This window comes from Canis lupus, chromosome 1 (assembly GCF_003254725.2).
Source record: "Canis lupus dingo isolate Sandy chromosome 1, ASM325472v2, whole genome shotgun sequence".
NCBI classification, from domain to species: Eukaryota; Metazoa; Chordata; class Mammalia; order Carnivora; family Canidae; genus Canis; species Canis lupus.
In genome coordinates, this window is record NC_064243.1 from 572,495 (window position 1) to 589,832 (window position 17,338).

Below are 17,338 nucleotides of genomic sequence, written 5' to 3' on the forward strand. Positions count from 1 at the left end.
AGGACGTGCTTGCGGAATCCTGTCCATCAGCTTCTGGTCTCTCAGAAGAGGAGGCTGGCGGGTAGGCCATGAGGCCCCAGGGAGAACCTGCTAGAAAACCTGCAAGGCCGGGTGGGTCGGGCCCAGTGGTTCTGAAGGCAGGACCGGCCTGCTCTGCGGGGCAGTGGCCTCATGCCCAAGGGGCTGGACTCGGGAAGGCAACAGTGGGTCCCAGCCACAGGTGCGGGGTCGCATGATTGCTGGACTCCTGCCCCACACTGCCTGGGCTCCTGTCCATGGGGCCCCTTCCTGTGAGCTCCTGTCCATGGGGCTGCCGGCTTGCCCCCCCAAGCTCCTCCTCCCAGGGAGCCTCAGGGAGCCTGTCCAGCCCACGCCTAGGAGTCTTTGGGGTTGAGCTTCCCCACAGGCAATGGAGGAACAAGAGTCATCCCTGAAAATAGATGGCCCCCTCTCCAGAGTGTGGCTGTAGGTCAGGGGGTCCCATGTGCGGCTCCTGGTGGATCTGATGGCTGTGACCCAGGCCCACCCTCAGGAGACCAAGCCTCAGAAACTCCCCTCACGGTCCGAGGCCTGGGCGGCTCCCTACAAAAGACAGGGGTCAGAACCCGTATCTACACTGTGCTGGGACTGGTGAGAAACAGGTGAGGGTTCACACAATCAGCACACGAGAGAGGCCACTGGGTAGAGAGGAAGATTCTAGAAGTGGAGCCGGGGGTGGGGGGCAGGGGTGGGGTCTCTGGATGCAGTTGTGCAGGGTCTGGGCCGTGAGACAGCACACCCCAGCGGGTTCTCCAGCCAAGCAACCTGGGGGCGTCCCAAGCCCAGAAACCTGCATTTCGAGGATGCATTGCATCACATCTGTGCAGCCAGGCTGCGAGATAGGACTGGGCCAGGAGGGGTGAGCCCAGGACGGGGTGGCCTCTGGCAGAGGGGTGGCGGTGCATCCTGTGGGGCTTGTGGACCCTCCGAATCCCCTGCAGGACGCAGCTGGGGGATGAAGGCAAGGCCGCCAACCGAGGCCAAGGGGAAGAGCACCAGAGCGGGGACACCCACTTGCCATCTGTGGAAGAGGAGCCAACACTGGTGACTTCCACTGTCTCCTCCGTCTCCACAATAACCTACGAAGGCAAAGACTGTTGCCACGTCGCACACAGAGTTGTCTGAGGTGGCTGCGCAGGGGGCTGGGCACTGAGGAATGGCAGACAACCCGATAAAAATGGGCATCGGGCTCAAGCAGATGCCTCTCCTAGATGTGTGAGTGGCCACCTTACTGGTCAGCGGGGCACAGATGCATCCTGGGGCTGTCTGCGGTCATCAGGAAGCAGAAGCCATGAGGAGCCTGGGCCACCGCAGCCTGAGGAGGAGGGGACGTGGTTCCCCGGGACACGGGAAACAGAAGAGCGGCTGGCAGCAGCTCCACTTCTGGGCCAACGGGCTGGAAGGTGTGTTTGCAGGGTGACATGGGGACGATTCCTTCCCGAGAACGTGATGGGAGGGGCCCGGACGGGGACAACCTGAAGGCCAGGTGCTGAGGGGAAGGGGCCACCACGCGGGCGTGACTCCAGAAAGGCCAGCGGCAGAGTCCAGCTCCAGAAGGCGACACTGGCCACGGCATGATGCTCAGGAACCCAGTACTTAAAAATGATTAAAATAGTAACATTTGACATTATGTCTATTTTACCACAATTTTAAAAAATCCATTTTGCCAGCTTGAGGGGCACTAGGGTGGCCTGGTCAGGTCAACTCAGGTCCTGACCTTGGGTTGGTGGCTGGAGCCCTGGGTTAGGGTCAGCCTGGGATTCTCTCCCCCTCTGCCCCTCTGCAATGCAAATAAGAAAGGAAAATCCTATTAAAAATTTCTAAGAAAAAAAGGGTTCTTTTGGCGTATGGATTGTGGTACACAGATTTGAGTGTGGAACATTTTGCTTCTTTTTACTCTAAAATAGTTGCAACATTTTCATAATTTTTAAATAATTTTAGTTTTCACGATTTTTTTTCATGTTTTAATGTGACATTACCCACTATTTTTTGACCCACCTATTATTTATCGTGGACCTCTGGCTCCCACAACAGTACATACCCGCCCTGGGGAGCAAAGACCCAAGCCTCGTGGACTGCACATGGGGGCCTTCCAGTGGGGGCCTTCTCAGAGGCGGCAGTGCCTATGGGTCAGCGCCCCGGGAGTCTCAGTGTGACCCTGAGGGCAGAGGCTGCGCAATGAGGCGGCCTGGAAACAGGGCAAGAGGAACAGAGGTGAGGCCTCCCTTCGAGCAGAAACCTTCATTTTCTGTAATTTGGATGTGGACTAATGTGCCCTGTGAGTTGTCTAGACTTTGAATCAAGACAGATTTTAGAAACATTCTTCCGTGTCTCTGGTTCACCCCATGGATTTTCCACTGTACTTCCAGCTCCAGAACTCCTGCTTGGTTTCCTCTTCTTCCTCCTCCGCTGCTGCTGCTGCTTCTTTCTTCTTCCTTCTCCCTTCCTTCCTTCCTTCCTTCCTCCTCCTCCTGCTCCTCCTCCTCCTCCCTTCTTCTTCTTCTTTCTTCTTCTTCTTCTTCTCCTTCTCCTTCTCCTTCTTCTTTTCTTCTTCTTCTTCTTCTTCTTCTTCTTCTTCTTCTTCTTCTTCTTCTTCTTCTTCTTCTTCTTCTTCTTTCTTCTTCTTCTTCTCCTTCTTTCTTCTCCTCCTCCTTCTTCCTTCTCCTTCTTCTTCCTTCCTCCTCCTCCCCCTCCTCCTCCTCCCCTCCTTCTCCTCTCCTCCTCTCCCTCCTCCTCCTCCTCCTCCTCCTCCCTCCTCTCCCCTCCCTCCCTCCCCTCCCTCCCTCCTCCTCCTCCCTCCCTCCTCCTCCTCCTCCCTCCCTCCTCCTCCTCCTCCCCTCCCTCCTCCTCCTCCTCCTCCTCCTCCTCCTCCTCCTCCTCCTTCTTCTTCTTCTTCTTCTTCTTCTTCTTCTTCTTCTTCTTCTTCTTCTTCTTCTTCTTTTTACTTATTCATGAGAGACACAGAGAGAGAGAGGCAGAGACACAGGCAGAGGGAAAAGCAGGCTCCATGCAGGGAGCCCAGTGTGGGACTTGATCCCAGGACCCTGGGATCATGCCCTGAGCTGATGGGAGATGCTCAACTGTTGCGCCACCCAGGCGCCCCTTTGGTTTCTTACTATGTTTTCCTCATTATCGGTATTTCCATTTTGTTCATATTTTTTTCATGATTTTACCCACATCTTCTTCCAGTTAAGAATTTTTTTTTAAGGATTGTTTTTATTTATTTATTTGAAAGAGAAAGAGAGACAGAACCCAAGCCAGGAGCAGAGGGAGAAGCAGGCCCCCTGCCGTAGGGAGCCCGATGCAGGCGCCCTTCTTAGAGCATCTGTAAGACTATGGCTTTAGCATCTGACCAGTAGATCTGACATCAGGTCTTTTTAAGGGACAGATTCTGTAGAATTCCCTTTTTCCTTTCAATGGGCCAAACTCTCCTCTGCCTTGTGATTTTTTGGCTGAACACGGCACATTCGAATCTCCTGATGCCGTGACTCTGGAAATCAGACTCCCTCCTTTCCCTTTCCCAGGCTTTGCTGTTTTGTTGTCATCATTCTTTGGATGGTGGCAGGCTGTCTCTGTCCGGAGGATCAGCCCGAGGTGAAAACTCAGTGTCTGCTGGGGTCTTCTCTGAGCCTTCCCTTGGGCAGGCACCATCCGTCCTAATTTCCCACGTGTGCAGCTGTTTCTGAATGTCCTAATGTGTGGCTCCCCAAAGGGGAAAAGTGAGAAACCACAGGGGCATCAGGGGGCACCCGCCCTCTCAGTGCCATTGCAGTCACGCAAGCTGGAGCCAGAGGAGCGACAGCAGTGGCCGCAGCCTCTGTATCTGCACCTGTGTGGTCAGAGCAGAGACTCTGCTCTTGGAAGGACAGGGTCCTTTCTGCCAACCTGGCATCAGCAGGCGGCTCCTGAAACACATGCACAGCTGCCTGCTGCAGGGCTGGGTAAGCTGCCCCTGTGCTCCAAGCCAGAATAGACCAGAATTGGCTCCTTCTGCTGGACAGTTGCAAGCCTTCAGCAGACTCCACTATCCCAAAATAGTCCCATCAGCCAGATTCTGCCCCTGCAGTGGTCGCTAGGGTCAGGGAGAGTCCTGGTGCTCCCTGATCTGCCCTTGTCCCAGAGTCCTCTCTGGGGCAACCAGCACCTTGAGAGCAGGTGTCCCCACTGTTGGCTGGCGTGCCGCTCCCTGGGATGGCCCTGAGTCTACCTTGTGTCCTGCCCTGGGCTCTGCGGATGTGGCTGTGGTATGAAGGTCGCCCTTCCTGCAGAAAACGAGACCCATCTGCTGTCCCAGCTCGTGTGAGACAGATGCTCATGAGGTCGGTGTCCTCCCACTGCGTCTGCGGCTGGGGCCATGGGGCCGTCTTCCCTCACACGTTCTGTCAGAGCCTGGCGGTGGCTCCGCCTGTGTCCCACCACGGCCTCAGGTACAAAACTGAAAACCCAAGGGAAACATGACGATTCTTCTCTTACAGGTGAACAATTTACAGTCATGATCCTGATGAGGAAAAGCAGAGGAAAGAATCCAGTGGGCCGGGGTTGGGGGTGGGGGCCCCATGTTGGGCGGGGTGCTGGACCCTGGTGTGGGGGTGGGGGAAGGCCTGGGGAATCGAGGGCCGCGGGCGGGAGGTCAGTTCACAGACACTTTGTCCTGAAGACCTCAAGGCAGCTGGCTTAGGGGAGGAGCAGGGCTCTGGGTCTTGGGCTGGTGAGCTCAACACCCGTGGAGTAGAGATGACTAAAATATAATCTTTTTTTTTTTTTTTTAATTTTTATTTATTTATGATAGTCACAGAGAGAGAGGCGCAAAGACACAGGCAGAGGGAGAAGCAGGCTCCATGCACCGGGAGCCCGACGTGGGATTCGATCCCGGGTCTCCAGGATCGCGCCCTGGGCCAAAGGCAGGCGCCAAACCGCTGCGCCACCCAGGGATCCCGAGATGACTAAAATATAAACCTAAAAGATTCTCTTTAGTATAATTTTACTCCTTTTACCATGTTTTTCCAAATGTAAAAATCGTGCCACTTTGTGTGGCTGCTCAGGTAAAGATCATCAGATTTTTTTTTTTTTTTAAGATTTTACCTATTTATTCACGAGAAACAGAGAGGAGAGAGAGGGAGAGAGGCAGAGACACAGGCAGAGGGAGAAGCAGGCTCCATGCAGGGAACCCGATGTGGGATTGATCTGGGCCGCTGAGCTAGATCATCAGATTTAAAGAACCTGAAGGAATGTGAATAAAAACAGAAACTAAAGTTGCCTGAGGCATTTCTAGAGAATGTTAATTGTCATTTAAAATGTAGCCCAAGGGGCGCCTGGGTAGCTCAGTTGATGAGCGTCTGCCTTCAACCCAGATCATGACCCTGGGGTCCTGGGATAGAGTCCCGCATTGGGCTCCCTACTTGGAGCCTGCTTCTCCCTCTGCCTGTGTTTCTGCCTCTCTCCCTGTGTCTCTCATGAATAAATAAAAAGAGAAACAAAAACAAAAAAAACATAGCCCAAGGTGGAAGGCCTTCAGGAAGCAGGGCCTCATGGGAAGCTGGGCTTCCGCCCCGCAGGGACTGCAGGTCCTGCCCTCCACTTTTTTTTTTTTCCAAAGATTTCATTTATTTATTCATGAGAGACACACAGAGAGAGGCAGAGACCTAGGCAGAGGGAGGAGAAGCAGGCTCCTTGCAGGGAGCCCAACAAGGAACTCGATCCCAGACTCTGGGATCACATCCTGAGCTGAAGGCAGATGCTCAACCACTGAGCCACCCAGGGGTCCCCCGCCTTCCACTTTCTACCACATTCATATTAACAGGGCCTGGTGCTTGTGGTAGGACTCCACGTACGTACGTGAGACACCTGGAGCAGCTGGATCCCCAAATAGAGCAGACTTGCGGTTCCAGGGCTGGGAGGGAGGGTGCGGGGTGTGTGGTTGGACTTCGAGGTGAATAAATGTTTGGGAGCAGATGGGGAAGGAGCAGGCCCAGCACTGGGAACTGGCAAAATGTCATCCAACTGTTCACCTTAATGGAGCTGAATGTGTGTTGCACGAATTTTGCCCCAATTTAAAAAATATGAGACAAGGGGGAGGTTCATAAGCAGAAGTGTGTATTTCTGGAGATGGAGGGCCCTGTGTGCACATGCAAGTGTTTGCACGCATATGTTCAAGTGTTTGCACAGAGGCATTTGGGACTGCATGTGTTTGCACTCAGGTGTGTGCGAGTGTTTGCACACAGGCATGTGTGTCTGCACACGTGTGCGCATGTGTTTGCACGCAGGCATGTGCGAGTGTCTGCACCTGTTTGCATGCTGGTGTGTATGCACTACTAGCTTAGCGCCCAGCGTTGCCTTTGCCTGCTGTCCTTGTGTGAATTTACACATCTTCTCTCCACAAAAGTTCTTGGGGCCGAGCCAGCAGCGGTGAGGCCAGCTGTGCTGGGCCTTGTGGTGGTGGCCATGCCAAGTCCACACAGATCGCCTGTGCCTGCTCACCCTCCTCCACGTGCTGAGTCTGCCTGGAAGCACGTGTTCCTCTGCCGCTCATGCCTTCAGCCGACTCCGTGATCCTTCCTCCTCTTCTTGAGACAGTTCCCTTTGCAGATGCCTATTTCTGCTTCATACAGCTCATTATACATCTCTGCTTTTTTTCAACTCCGTGATCTTATATTTTTTTTTCACTGGATTTTTAGCCAAGAATCTTAAAAAGAGTCATGTTCCAATTTCTTTTTTTTTCCCATCTTGTGTTTGGCTGGTGTCTTATTATTCAGTTTGTATCTAAAACATTCTCTGTTCCAATTATTAAGGAAGCGTGTTGAGCATGAGACAGACAGCCTCTTATGCCTCCTCTGGTCTCTTTCCTGCTCATGACATGCCAGCTGTGCAGCAGGACCAACTCAAGGCAGACCATTTCAGTTTTTGAAAAATAAGTAGAATCCTTTCTGGTCTTTGAGCGCGTAGGTTGCACAGGCCTGGACTCTGCTTCTGTAGTAACTGAGCGCGCTCGTTCTGGTATTTTCTCTTTTAGATTTGGTCAAATCCAGACTTTGTCTTTCTCTTTACTCAGTTTAGCTTCACTATGGGTTACCTTTCTCTCAGAATGTTTTATAAAATAATTCTTTGAACAAACTTGTGACTCCGGGCTGTTCTTGCATCCTTCACTTACAAGCATTTCTGGCGTTGGCTTGTATGCTAATGTCCTTCCACCCAGCCTGTTACTCCAGTCCCTGGTGTGTGTGCAACGCCCAGGTGCCTCCTGGGTAACAACATCCTCTGCAGCCGCAGACCGCTGTCCACACCAGTGTCACCACAGGGCTGCGAGCTGTAGGCCGGCTTCCTTGGTCTCACCAGTTTTCCTGGGCTGTCCGTCTCCCTGGTTGTCTTTTTTTCCTCCCTCCCTCCTCCTTCCTTTCATGTCATACGATCATTAATACATCTTTAAGAACTGCATGTATTTTTCTGAAGATATTTTAAAACTCAAAACACACTCTGTTGCTCAGTCACTAGTACCTTTCACACTTTCTGGTTAAGTTTCCAAAGGAAAAGCTGCAAAGCAGTTAGTTCCAACAAGGCAGCAACAGTGCTGAGCTCTCAGGTGCAGCGTGAAGACCAGGCCCCGCCCAGTCCTGTGGGCTGCGTGCGTCACCAGGCACCTCTTTGCTCTCTCCCCAGTAAGGCATGGAAATGGGCCTGAAGCAGGGTTCGTGAAGATCTCCTACATAGAAACCCTATTTCAGGCAGTTGTTTTCTATTTTCTCTTGGCCGATTGATGAAGCTTTTTAAAAAATTTTTTAACAATTTTTATAATTTTAGGAAGAGAGCGAGCACATACTCGAGGGAGTCAGCCCCACACAGCATAGGGACTGAGGTCGGGCTCCATCTCACCGTGACATCATGACCTGAGCTGAAATCAACAGTCCAACACTTAACCGACTGAGCCTCCGGGTGCCCCATGACTGACGGAGCTTGAAATAGTTCTGGAATGTTCCTGGCATTACCTGTCAACCCTGTGGCCCTGCTGCGGGGGGAGGGGTCCTTCCTCTCCTCTGGGCCGGCTCCCACTATCCTGTTGGTCTCTCACTGGGGCCTCTGCATTTGCTTCTGGTGACTGCTGTAACCAATCACCACAGACTGGCTGGCTTATTCCCTCATAGCGTTAGGCCAGAAGTCCAAAATCCATTTTATGAGACCAGAATCAGGGTATGGGCAGGGCTGTGCTCCTTCTGGAGGCTCCTGGGAAAACCCTCCTCTTCCAGCTTCGGGGGCTGCCGGCATCCCCTGGTGTAGGGTAGCCCCCATACAGTCTTCATGCCTCTCTGCTCCCTCTTTACGCAGTCTTCTCCGTGGTGGGTCACACTTCCTTCTGCCTTCTGCTAATAGGGACACATGACATGACACTCAGGGCCCACCTGGACAATACAGGATGATCTCCCTATAGCAAGATCCTTAACTTAATCACACCTGCATTTTTAAGGAGATTTTAATTTTATTTTTAAAAAGTTTTATTTTTATTTATTTATTTTTAAGATTTTATTTATTCATGAGAGACAGAGAGAGAGAGAGAGAGAGAGAGAGAGAGGCAGAGACAGAAGCAGGCTCCATGGGTGGAGCCCGACATGGGACTCGAACCTGCGACTCCAGGATCACACCCTGGGCCGAAGGTGGTGCCAAATTGCTGAGTCACCCAGGCTGCCCTAAAAAGTTTTATTTTTAAGTCATCTCTACACTCAACATACAACTCAAAGTCACCCCAGATCCAGTCACATGTTCCACCATCTGAATTAGCCAGGTGCCCTGAATTTTTTTTTTTTTTTTTTAATAAGGTAGCATTCATAGGTCCTGGGAATTAGGATGATGCATTTGGGGGCCATTTTCTGGCCTAGCATAGCTTGATTGTCTTCTTTTGTTTGGGAACGCAGGAAGCCTTGGGTCACATGCAGCATCTCAGATGAACTGTTGTCCTTTCTGCTTGATGGATGGTTCTAACCAGGCAGTGCCACTCTGATTCCAAACAGTTGATATTTATTTATTTATTCACGAGAGACACAGAGAGAGGCAGAAACACAGGCAGAGGGAGAAGCAGGCTCCCTATGGGGAGCCCAATGTGGGACTCAATCCCAGGACCATGGGATCACACCCTGAGCCAAGGGCAGATGCTCAACCACTGAGCCACCCATGTGTCCCGACAGTTGGTGTTTAAAAGGACACTAATTAACTCTCTAGTCATCGGCTCACTTTACTGGAGACCTTTTTGGGTTGAAGTCCTAGACCAAGAATGCTGGACCCGGGATCCCTGGGTGGTGCAGCAGTTTAGGGCCTGCCTTTGGCCCAGGGCGCAGTCCTGGAGTCCCGGGATCGAGTCCCGCGTCGGGCTCCGGTATGGAGTCCCTCTGCCTGTTTCTCTGCCTCTCTTTCTCTCTCTCTGTGTGTCTATCATAAATAAAAATACATCTTAAAAAAAAAAAAAAGGAATGCTGGGCCCTGGCAATGCTGTCTGGTGTCGGTGCTTGATGGAGCTGGAACAACAGGTGGCTATGGGCTGGTGATCAAATTGCTTGCATCTGCCAGGACTAACAGGATCAGCAGCTGTGACCCAGATACTCCTATGGCATTACTACAACCTCTAGAACAGACTGAAACATTCCAGGGTCTTCAGAGCTCAGGAGAGGTGGTGGCTACAGAGGAACACCCATTTTCTCCCCTCTTAGTCCTGCCATGGCTTGTCTGTGTCTGTGGTGTTTTTCCCCTATACATTCCTGATGCTTGCTTCCTGGGGATATTCTGAGTAGCAATGACTCAGAAATCCCTAAGGTCAGCCTCAGAGATTGGAGGGGACTGAGTGGGCCTGTGTTCTACTGAGGTCCTCCTGGTTACCCCAGGCTTACTTGGCAGTTAGTCTCACGTTGGAGCTGTTCCCATGATTTCTCATAAAACCTACCAGGTAGGAAGCAGGAGAACAGGCTGCACCTGGGGCAGGAAGGCTGCAGCCAGTGTGGGGTCCCAGGGTCACCCTTTGTCATCACCAGGCCTTCCCTTTTGGGAGGTTTCAGGGCTGTGGTTGTTGAGGCAAAGTCCTGGGGCCCTGTGGTTGGTCTTCTCTCCCCCCAATCCCACCTGCAAGGGTCCTGGGTCCATGGGCGGCTGGCTTCTCACCAGGGCCCTCGCTGCTCCTCCATCCAACCGGGGCCTGGGCTTTATGCGCCTGCAGTGCACCTGCAGCAGGGCTCTGGGGCGCCCCTTGGTCAGGGAACTCTGAAGATCCTATTTTATCTGTCAGTGGGGACTCTGTGCCCTGAGAGGCAGTCCCGGTGCTGCCCTGGGCCACGGCACATGTGTGGAAGTGACAGGGGCCCGGGGCCCCAGAAGGGCCGCACTTCACCTCACCAGAGACCAGGTTAACCTCCTGTCACCACAATGTCTGACTCCTGCTGCCCCGGGGCTCACCGCGCATCAAGATGGGGAGCCCCCCTCATCCCGCGAGCCTTTCCCGACAACCGGGGGAGTCCCCTATTCCCCCACCCAGGAGCCCCTCCCATACTATGGGAGCCTCCCACCCCCACCCTTGGAGCCCCACCCCGGAAGCCCCCCACCCCACTCCACCCCACCCCACCCCCTACCCCAGGGGCCCCGCCTACACTCCGGAGCCCCTCCCTGCACCCCAGGACCCCTCCCACACTCCGGAGCCCCCCCTCGGGAGCCCCCCACTACCCTGGGAGCCCCCTCATCCCCACCGCGACTCGTTAGAAAATGCAGCGGTGGAAGGACCGCTGGGATTACCTGGGGGCGCTCAGGCCCTGCCCGGGTCCCCAAGAGGGGGGGTCCCAGGCCTCGCGCAGACCTCGGCCAGAGACAGGACCGGGTCCTCTGCTCGGTGGCGCGCCGCGTGCACACCGCCCCTCGCCCGGGCACAGGTGTGGACGCGTTCACGCGCGTCCCCGGCTCTGCAGGGGCGGCCTCCCCAGCAGGCGCCTCCTAACCGGGGTGGGGAGGGCCGGCGGAGCGGCGTGGCCACCGTGACCCCCGAGCCCCGACCCCTCCCTGCCCGCCCGGGGCTCTCTAGGACCTAACACCGCCCGGCCCGGGGGGCGGGACTCCTGTATTGTGACGTCACGCGGAGGCGGGGCTGCGGCGCCTGGACGGACAGACGGACGGAGGAAGCGGGACGGACCGGGCGGGGCCGGCGGGCGCGGGCGCGGTGGTAAGGGTTGGGCTCGGGATCCGCCGCCGCGTGTGGACGCGGGCGCAGCGTGGGTGTGTGCGCGGGGGCGGGGTGCGGGGTGCGGGGTGCGGGGCGGGTCCCAGCCCCGGGCCCCGAGCCCCAGCCCCGAGCCCCTCGGCCTCCGCGCGCCACCCCCCGCCGGGCCGTGCGTCCTGGCCCCGGAGCAGCCACCTCCCTCCCCCGCGGGCGCGCTCCCCGCACTGAGCGTGCTCGCACCGGGTGGAGCGTGCTCCGCCCCGTCGGCCGTGTGTGGGCCCCCCTCGGGAACGGAGCCTCCCCCCGACTGAGCGAGCCCACAAGCCCCGGGCCCGCGCCCCCCGCCGTGCGCCCCGCACCTCCGTCCCCTGGGTGCCGGGTTGCGCGCGGGAGCTCCCTGGGGCGCCGGTGCCGGAGGAGGGGTCGTGGCGCAGCTCTGGGGGCAGCCCACTGGCCTCGCGGCTCCCCTCCCCCCGGCGTCCTCACCTCCTGTCCTGTCCTGCCAGGCTCCGCACCCGGCGGCTGCAGCGATGCGGGGGCGCCGGGAGGCCTGAGAGCAGAGACCCGCCCGGGGAACACCGGAATGGAGGCAGAAGGCTTGGATTGGCTCCTGGTCCCCTTGCACCAGCTGGTTTCCTGGGGGGCAGCCGGGGCCATGGTCTTCGGAGGAGTGGTGCCCTATATCCCCCAGTACAGGGACATCCGGAGGACTCAGAATGCTGAGGGCTTCTCTACCTACGTGTGCCTGGTGCTCCTGGTGGCTAATATTTTACGGATACTCTTCTGGTGAGTCGGGGCTTCCAGAGAGATGGCTTTCTCTCTGTGGGGATTCCGGGTGGGGTGGCGGCCGCAGCGTGTGTACTTCTAAAAGGAGCTGGTGACGTGCATGACACTATTTCCCAGGGACGATGGTGGGATGGGAGTGGACAGTCTGACCTGTAACCTTCATATCTGCAGCTGCCACTCATATATATCATCATATATGTTCCCACAGACTCCTGGATGTTGGGCAAGGTCCTGGGACTGGGTCCCTGCCCTCAGGGTTTCCACGGGAGTGGGAGGGAGAAACAGAATGAAGAAGCGATGAAGACTAACAAAAGATGAAGAGCTGTAGGAAGGGGGCTTCATCCTGACCACTGAGCCCTTGGGAGGGGACCTCGGGGCCTGACAGGAAAGAGTGCTCAGGAGCCATGTGCAGGGAAGGCTGTTCCCTCCGCCTTCTCTGGTGTGTGTGGTTTTGTTTTGTTTTAATAGGAAAGTCAACTTTCTGGGTAATTCTTGCCACTCCCTGCTCAGCTTCCTCTTATTATCATTTGCATTGTGGTGAGGAACTCGCTGCTAAGGCCAGACCTGTCTGGGAGGGGGAAGTTTCAGAGGAAATGAAATGATGTCTCATAGCTTTTTTTTTTTTTTTTTTTTTTAAGATTTTATTTATTCATGAGAGAGAGAGGCAGAGACACAGGTTCACAGGCAGAGGGAGAAGCAGGCTCCATGAAGGCAGCCCGATGCAGGACTCAATCCCGGGCCGAAGGCAGAGGTTAAATCTCTGAGCCACCCAGGGATCCCGTAGCCTCATTTTCTTTAAGAGAAGGAGGGAGGTGGTGAATATCCAGGGGGGATATTCAGGGGAATATCCTGGAGGGACTGGGCATCCAGTACAGAGCTGGGGGGGGAGGGGGAGCTAGATCTCATGACCTGGAGATCATGATCTCCACTGGACACATGACAGACTGAGCCACCCAGGTGCCCCTCCTCTTGGCGTTTTGGTCACTGAGTAATCCTGTTTTTTGCTAATTCATTTTTAACTCAATCTTGCTGAGGTATGATTTAACTAGAATTGACCACTGTTGAGTGTACAGTTTGGTGGGTTTGACAACGTCCCCTTCCCGTCACCAGAGCTTTGCTCTGCTCCTTTCCATCCCATACAGCTGTGGCTCCAGGCCACCTTGCACCCATTTTTACTGTGTTAGTTTTGCCCTCGTCTGGGGCTTTTAAAAGGTGAGGTGATGAGGCAGCTCCTGCTGGGAGGACTTATCCTGTCACCAGGATTGTCTCTGGGCGAGGCTGCCTTGGGACAAGGGGTCAGCGCTGCTTGTATGTTTCCTTGGCACAAGTTGAAAACTCACATTTTGAAGGTTCCTCGTTTTCCTGTGGCTGAGGGCAGAGACCGCTCTTCAGGGTGGCACGTGGCTTCTTGTGAAACAGCCTTGATCCTGTCAAGGCTGACCGGAGGCAGGTCCTGAAGTCCAATGGTAGCTGAACGGTGAGCTGAGTACCCCGAGGGCTGCTCGGAGTCCCAGACTCAGGTGGAGGAGCAGATTTTCTCTCACAGTGGGGGGGCCTGAGGTCAGCTTCCCCTGGGGAAAACCCCAGGTGTGTCCTTCAGTGCGCTCACCTTCACGATCACAGCGAGAGGATAGAATATGTGACGCACACCCACGTACCTTGGGTGGAGAGGTCAGAAGGGGACCCCGAGTCCTCGCATGTGGACCGGGAGTTCTCTCCCCCGCGGGCCTCAGACCAGCCTTGCGTTGCCTCCTAACCCGGTGTGGGCGGCCGGTTGTGTGATTCTGAGCTCTGTCTGTTGGCGAGTCTGTCTGTCCTTCCCCGAGTCCGTGGCCTGGGCCGCCCTGGGTCACCTCGGGTGGCTGCCTCTACCAGGTTCTAGGAGATGCGGCAGCTGGTGGTGCACCAGTCCCTCCTCGCGTCTCCCCGGCCCAGGGGTGCACTTTTCCTGCATTTCATGTAGTCTGGTACTTGGGGTTCCCGTGTGAACCTGGGATAGGCCGGGCTCCAATGAGGGCTGTAGGTGACATGTACCTCCGTGCCCCTGCCTGGATCCTGCCCCTCTGACAGTGATGCGCAGCCTCCCTTTTCTGTCTCGCTCCTGGGTCCTCCATGCTTCACGGATGGGCCCCGTAGGACTCAGTAGGGTTGGAGACTGGTCTGGAGGCTGCGGGGCTTCACTTCAGTGGAAGCATCGTGTGGAGGAGACCATGCACACATGTATGGGTGATGGAGGCTCCAGGTGACATGGAGCAGGGTCTACACCAGTGGTCCTGCTTAGAACTGAGGAGTGCGTTTCCTTGAGTTGGCTGACACCTCAGCTCTAGTCCAGGATCTGCCCACAGATGTGGGGTGCAAGACTTGGGAGCAGCTTCACAGTCCTGCAGCGAGGCCAGCTGGGCCATGTAAAGCCTGGGTTTCTGAAACTTGTACACCTCTACTTCCTTTTGTACGATTCTCATCATCCTTTTGCAAAACAAGCATTCGGCAGATAATAGTCTGTGAAGTGCTGATGTGTAGGATTTTGCCTCAGAAGAGCAGCGTCAGGAGAAGGGATTCATGGAGCCTTGGAACTGATACTCGCAGGCTTGTGATTTTGTGGAGGATGGGAGGGCGGAGGCCAGGGTGAGTGGACAGCATTGCAAGGCCTTCCTGGCCAGAGCCTTGGGCAACCAGGGAGATAGTCTCGAAGCTCACTTGCATTGGGTGGAAACATTGTCTCAGAGATATAGCAGCGTAGTCACCTGTAGTAACACTGTGTCAGATGCAGTGACATTGTGTCCAAAATAAGTGGCAGGGCCTATTGGAGATGTAGTAACACTGTATCACAGGTGCCCTGACATTGTATCACAGGTGCAGTGACATCCTGTCAGAGGGGCTGCAACGCTGAGCACTAGTGACACTCGCTAAGATGGAGCAGTGTGACACAGGAAAGTAGATACACAACTTCTTTCCACTTGAGCTTTCCCATAACTCTGAAGACCTGAGGGGTGTTCCCTGTGGAAAGCAGCTCAGACGCGGTGGCTTGCCCTCCGCAGCCTGTACCGTCCTGGGGGAGACAGGTGCACAGTGTTCCTGGGCGCCCTTGCTCTGGCTTGTCCCAGTGGGCCCATCACCTCTCCTGAGACATGCGCACCTGCACTTTCCGGCCGGAGAGGAGAGTAGACATTGCCGTCGGTTTAGGTCATTGGCTGTGAAGGAAGAAAAGCCTTCAGCAATTTAACATGTGAAAAATGGTATCTCTCTATTTTAATTAACTGTTGAAAATGACTGATGACCTGAACCTTGTTTCATATTTACTTTGTCTCTTGTATATTTGTGGAAAGTTGTGCTTTTTGCAATTTTGTATCTCATTTAGCTTGTATTTCTAATTGGTTAATTATTCACCTCTGCTCCCTCCCTCCTGCTTTAAATGGTCTTGTTTTTATTGTAAACACTGAGTTCACCTGGATTCAGTTTTGGTGTATGGTTTATGGGAACATGCAAACCTTGATTTCTTGGCCCGTGGTTTTTCTAGTCACCATTTCTTTTGAGTGTTAAAAAAACAAGTGGCCTTTCTCACAAAATGGCCCAAATTGCACATCCTCAACCTTAAAACTGGAGATAAGCTTGTGGTGAGGAACCCCAGAGTAACTTATTCTTCCCAGCCTGCGCAGGATGGAGGCATCCCCGTCTCATTTGGCAGACATTGAACTTGGGCTGCGCCCTTGTCTGACCTTTACCTAACAATGAGTTGACCTCGGGTCAGCTAGGTAACCAGTGGGATCCAGTTCCTAGAAATGACTAGAAAGGTCCTTAAGTAGAGGTTCTAGCCACACTTTAGAGAAGAGACAAGGCTCAGGCCCTGGAGCCCCTGCGGTGGAGTCTGTGAGCCCCCCAGCCCATGCCACTGGCTTAGGAGGCCCCAGGGCACCCGCAGCTGCCCTCCTCCTGGCTGCACCTCCTCATTACTCCAACCTGGCTTATCAGCCCGTTCTGGCTCTGGCCTAGCATTTCAGCTTCTTTCCTGTGTTTCCTGAAGCAGCTCAGATGGAGCAGCAGGATCCTAGGTGACATTTCCTGGGGAGGCTGGAGGACTCTGGTGGTCGTGGAGCTGTCCACTGTCTGCATTCTGGCTCCTCTGCCCTTCCTGGGCCCAAGTGGCATGAGCCCGAACCTCTGTGACCTCCGGCCTGTTCTGTCTTTTGCTCAGGGGATGTGCACCAGGCACTCACCTGTGGGACCAGTGCAGAATGCTTGTACCGGCTCAGGTGTCTTGGCCCCTCACTCCCCACGGAAATGCTGGCTTTTCCTGGTTGCCTGACCTCCCCGGAGGTCCTTACTGGGGGGTGGCTCCCCTCCAGGTGGCACCTTCTCACTGCTGGGCCAGCTTGCCCCAGGTGGGGCGCATCCTGTCAGGCGTGCAGGGCCCTGAGAGGCCCTCAGGTGGGTTAAACTCCTGCAGCAAAGTGCGTTCACAAACTTGGGCTTGAAGAAGCTGCTCGAGGCACCAGGGCACACACGAGGGTCAGTTCCTCTACGTTAAGGAACATTGTTTTTTCCTTACCGTGTAAGTAGATCTTCTTACTGTGTAGACAAACTTTTGCAAGACGTGCTCTTGGGCTGAAGGAGCTGCCGTGTCAAACCTCATCCCACAGAAGCCTGGCCTGGTCCTGTCGTGATTGCTCACTGCTTCAGTGTAATTCTTGTGGCTGCTGGCCGGCAGGTGGTGTCTTTGGGAGCACCTGTGCCCAGGCCCGCGGGGACCTCTTCCCCACTCTGTGCTGTGGGTACGCTCCTCCTGAGCCTTGGCAGTCAGCTCCTGGTAGCCATCTCTCTGTGGGGGGAGCAGGGTGTAGACTCGGGCCAGAGTGAGGGACAGGAGGTGGGGCTGAGGGTGTTTCTTTGCATCTTTTGCTTTTCAGCAGCAGCTGGGAGAGTGGACTGCATGCAGGGCCTCCTGGCTTCGGTGTGTTGACCACCAGCTCGAGTTTCAGGGATGTCCCTTCAGGCAACGTTGTAGCCAGACCTGGTGGGTTTCCTGCCCCAGAATATTCAGGCTAGAACTGGGGTTGGGGCCTCAAAGGATGTCAGGTCAATCCAAGCCTAGCCCTGGAGAGGGGCCTGGGTCAACGTGTCATGGCGCCAGTGGTTCTGGTGGCCATAGCGGAGACCCAGCTGGTGTGTGGAGGGTAGTGCTATTCTCAGCCTCCGGGGCTTGGGGTCTGCTGATGAGTCAGCTTGTGCCGGTCACTAGGCTGTGGTTCTCACCGTCAGGAGCTTGAGTGGACAACACACTTCACCACTAGAAAAGCATCAACAGGAAGGCATGAGAGCTGGGCAGGAGGCCTGGGCAGG

At 55.0% G+C, this 17,338-nt stretch overlaps 1 protein-coding gene and 2 long non-coding RNA genes across 12 annotated transcripts in view; 1 reads left to right on the forward strand and 2 right to left on the reverse strand.

Moving 5' to 3' along the window:
- Nucleotides 1-5,507: 5,507 nt before the first annotated feature.
- On the reverse strand, nucleotides 5,508-11,104 carry LOC118352897 (uncharacterized). The gene is made up of 2 exons (XR_004810805.2): nucleotides 10,798-11,104; nucleotides 5,508-8,393 (listed from the first exon to the last, which is right to left on the reverse strand). It is a non-coding gene; the product is annotated as an uncharacterized LOC118352897 (long non-coding RNA).
- LOC112643922 (uncharacterized) lies at nucleotides 8,788-10,553 on the reverse strand. The gene is made up of 2 exons (XR_007411324.1): nucleotides 10,135-10,553; nucleotides 8,788-9,021 (listed from the first exon to the last, which is right to left on the reverse strand). It is a non-coding gene; the product is annotated as an uncharacterized LOC112643922 (long non-coding RNA).
- Nucleotides 11,073-17,338, forward strand: part of SLC66A2 (solute carrier family 66 member 2) — a 44,690-nt gene continuing 38,424 nt past the window's right edge. For 6 of the 10 annotated variants that reach the window (XR_004810801.2, XR_004810798.2, XR_007411318.1 and 3 more), the window contains exons 1-2: nucleotides 11,073-11,218; nucleotides 11,722-12,001. Coding sequence is in view for 7 of the 10 variants with exons in the window: in XM_035708835.2 (XP_035564728.1) it covers nucleotides 11,799-12,001 (203 nt within the window). In the remaining 3 variants the exon portion in view is untranslated. Of the gene's footprint in view, nucleotides 11,272-11,721; nucleotides 12,002-17,338 lie in introns of all 10 variants that reach the window. The other 4 variants (XM_035708821.2, XM_035708825.2, XM_035708826.2 and 1 more) reach the window with 2 other exon arrangements.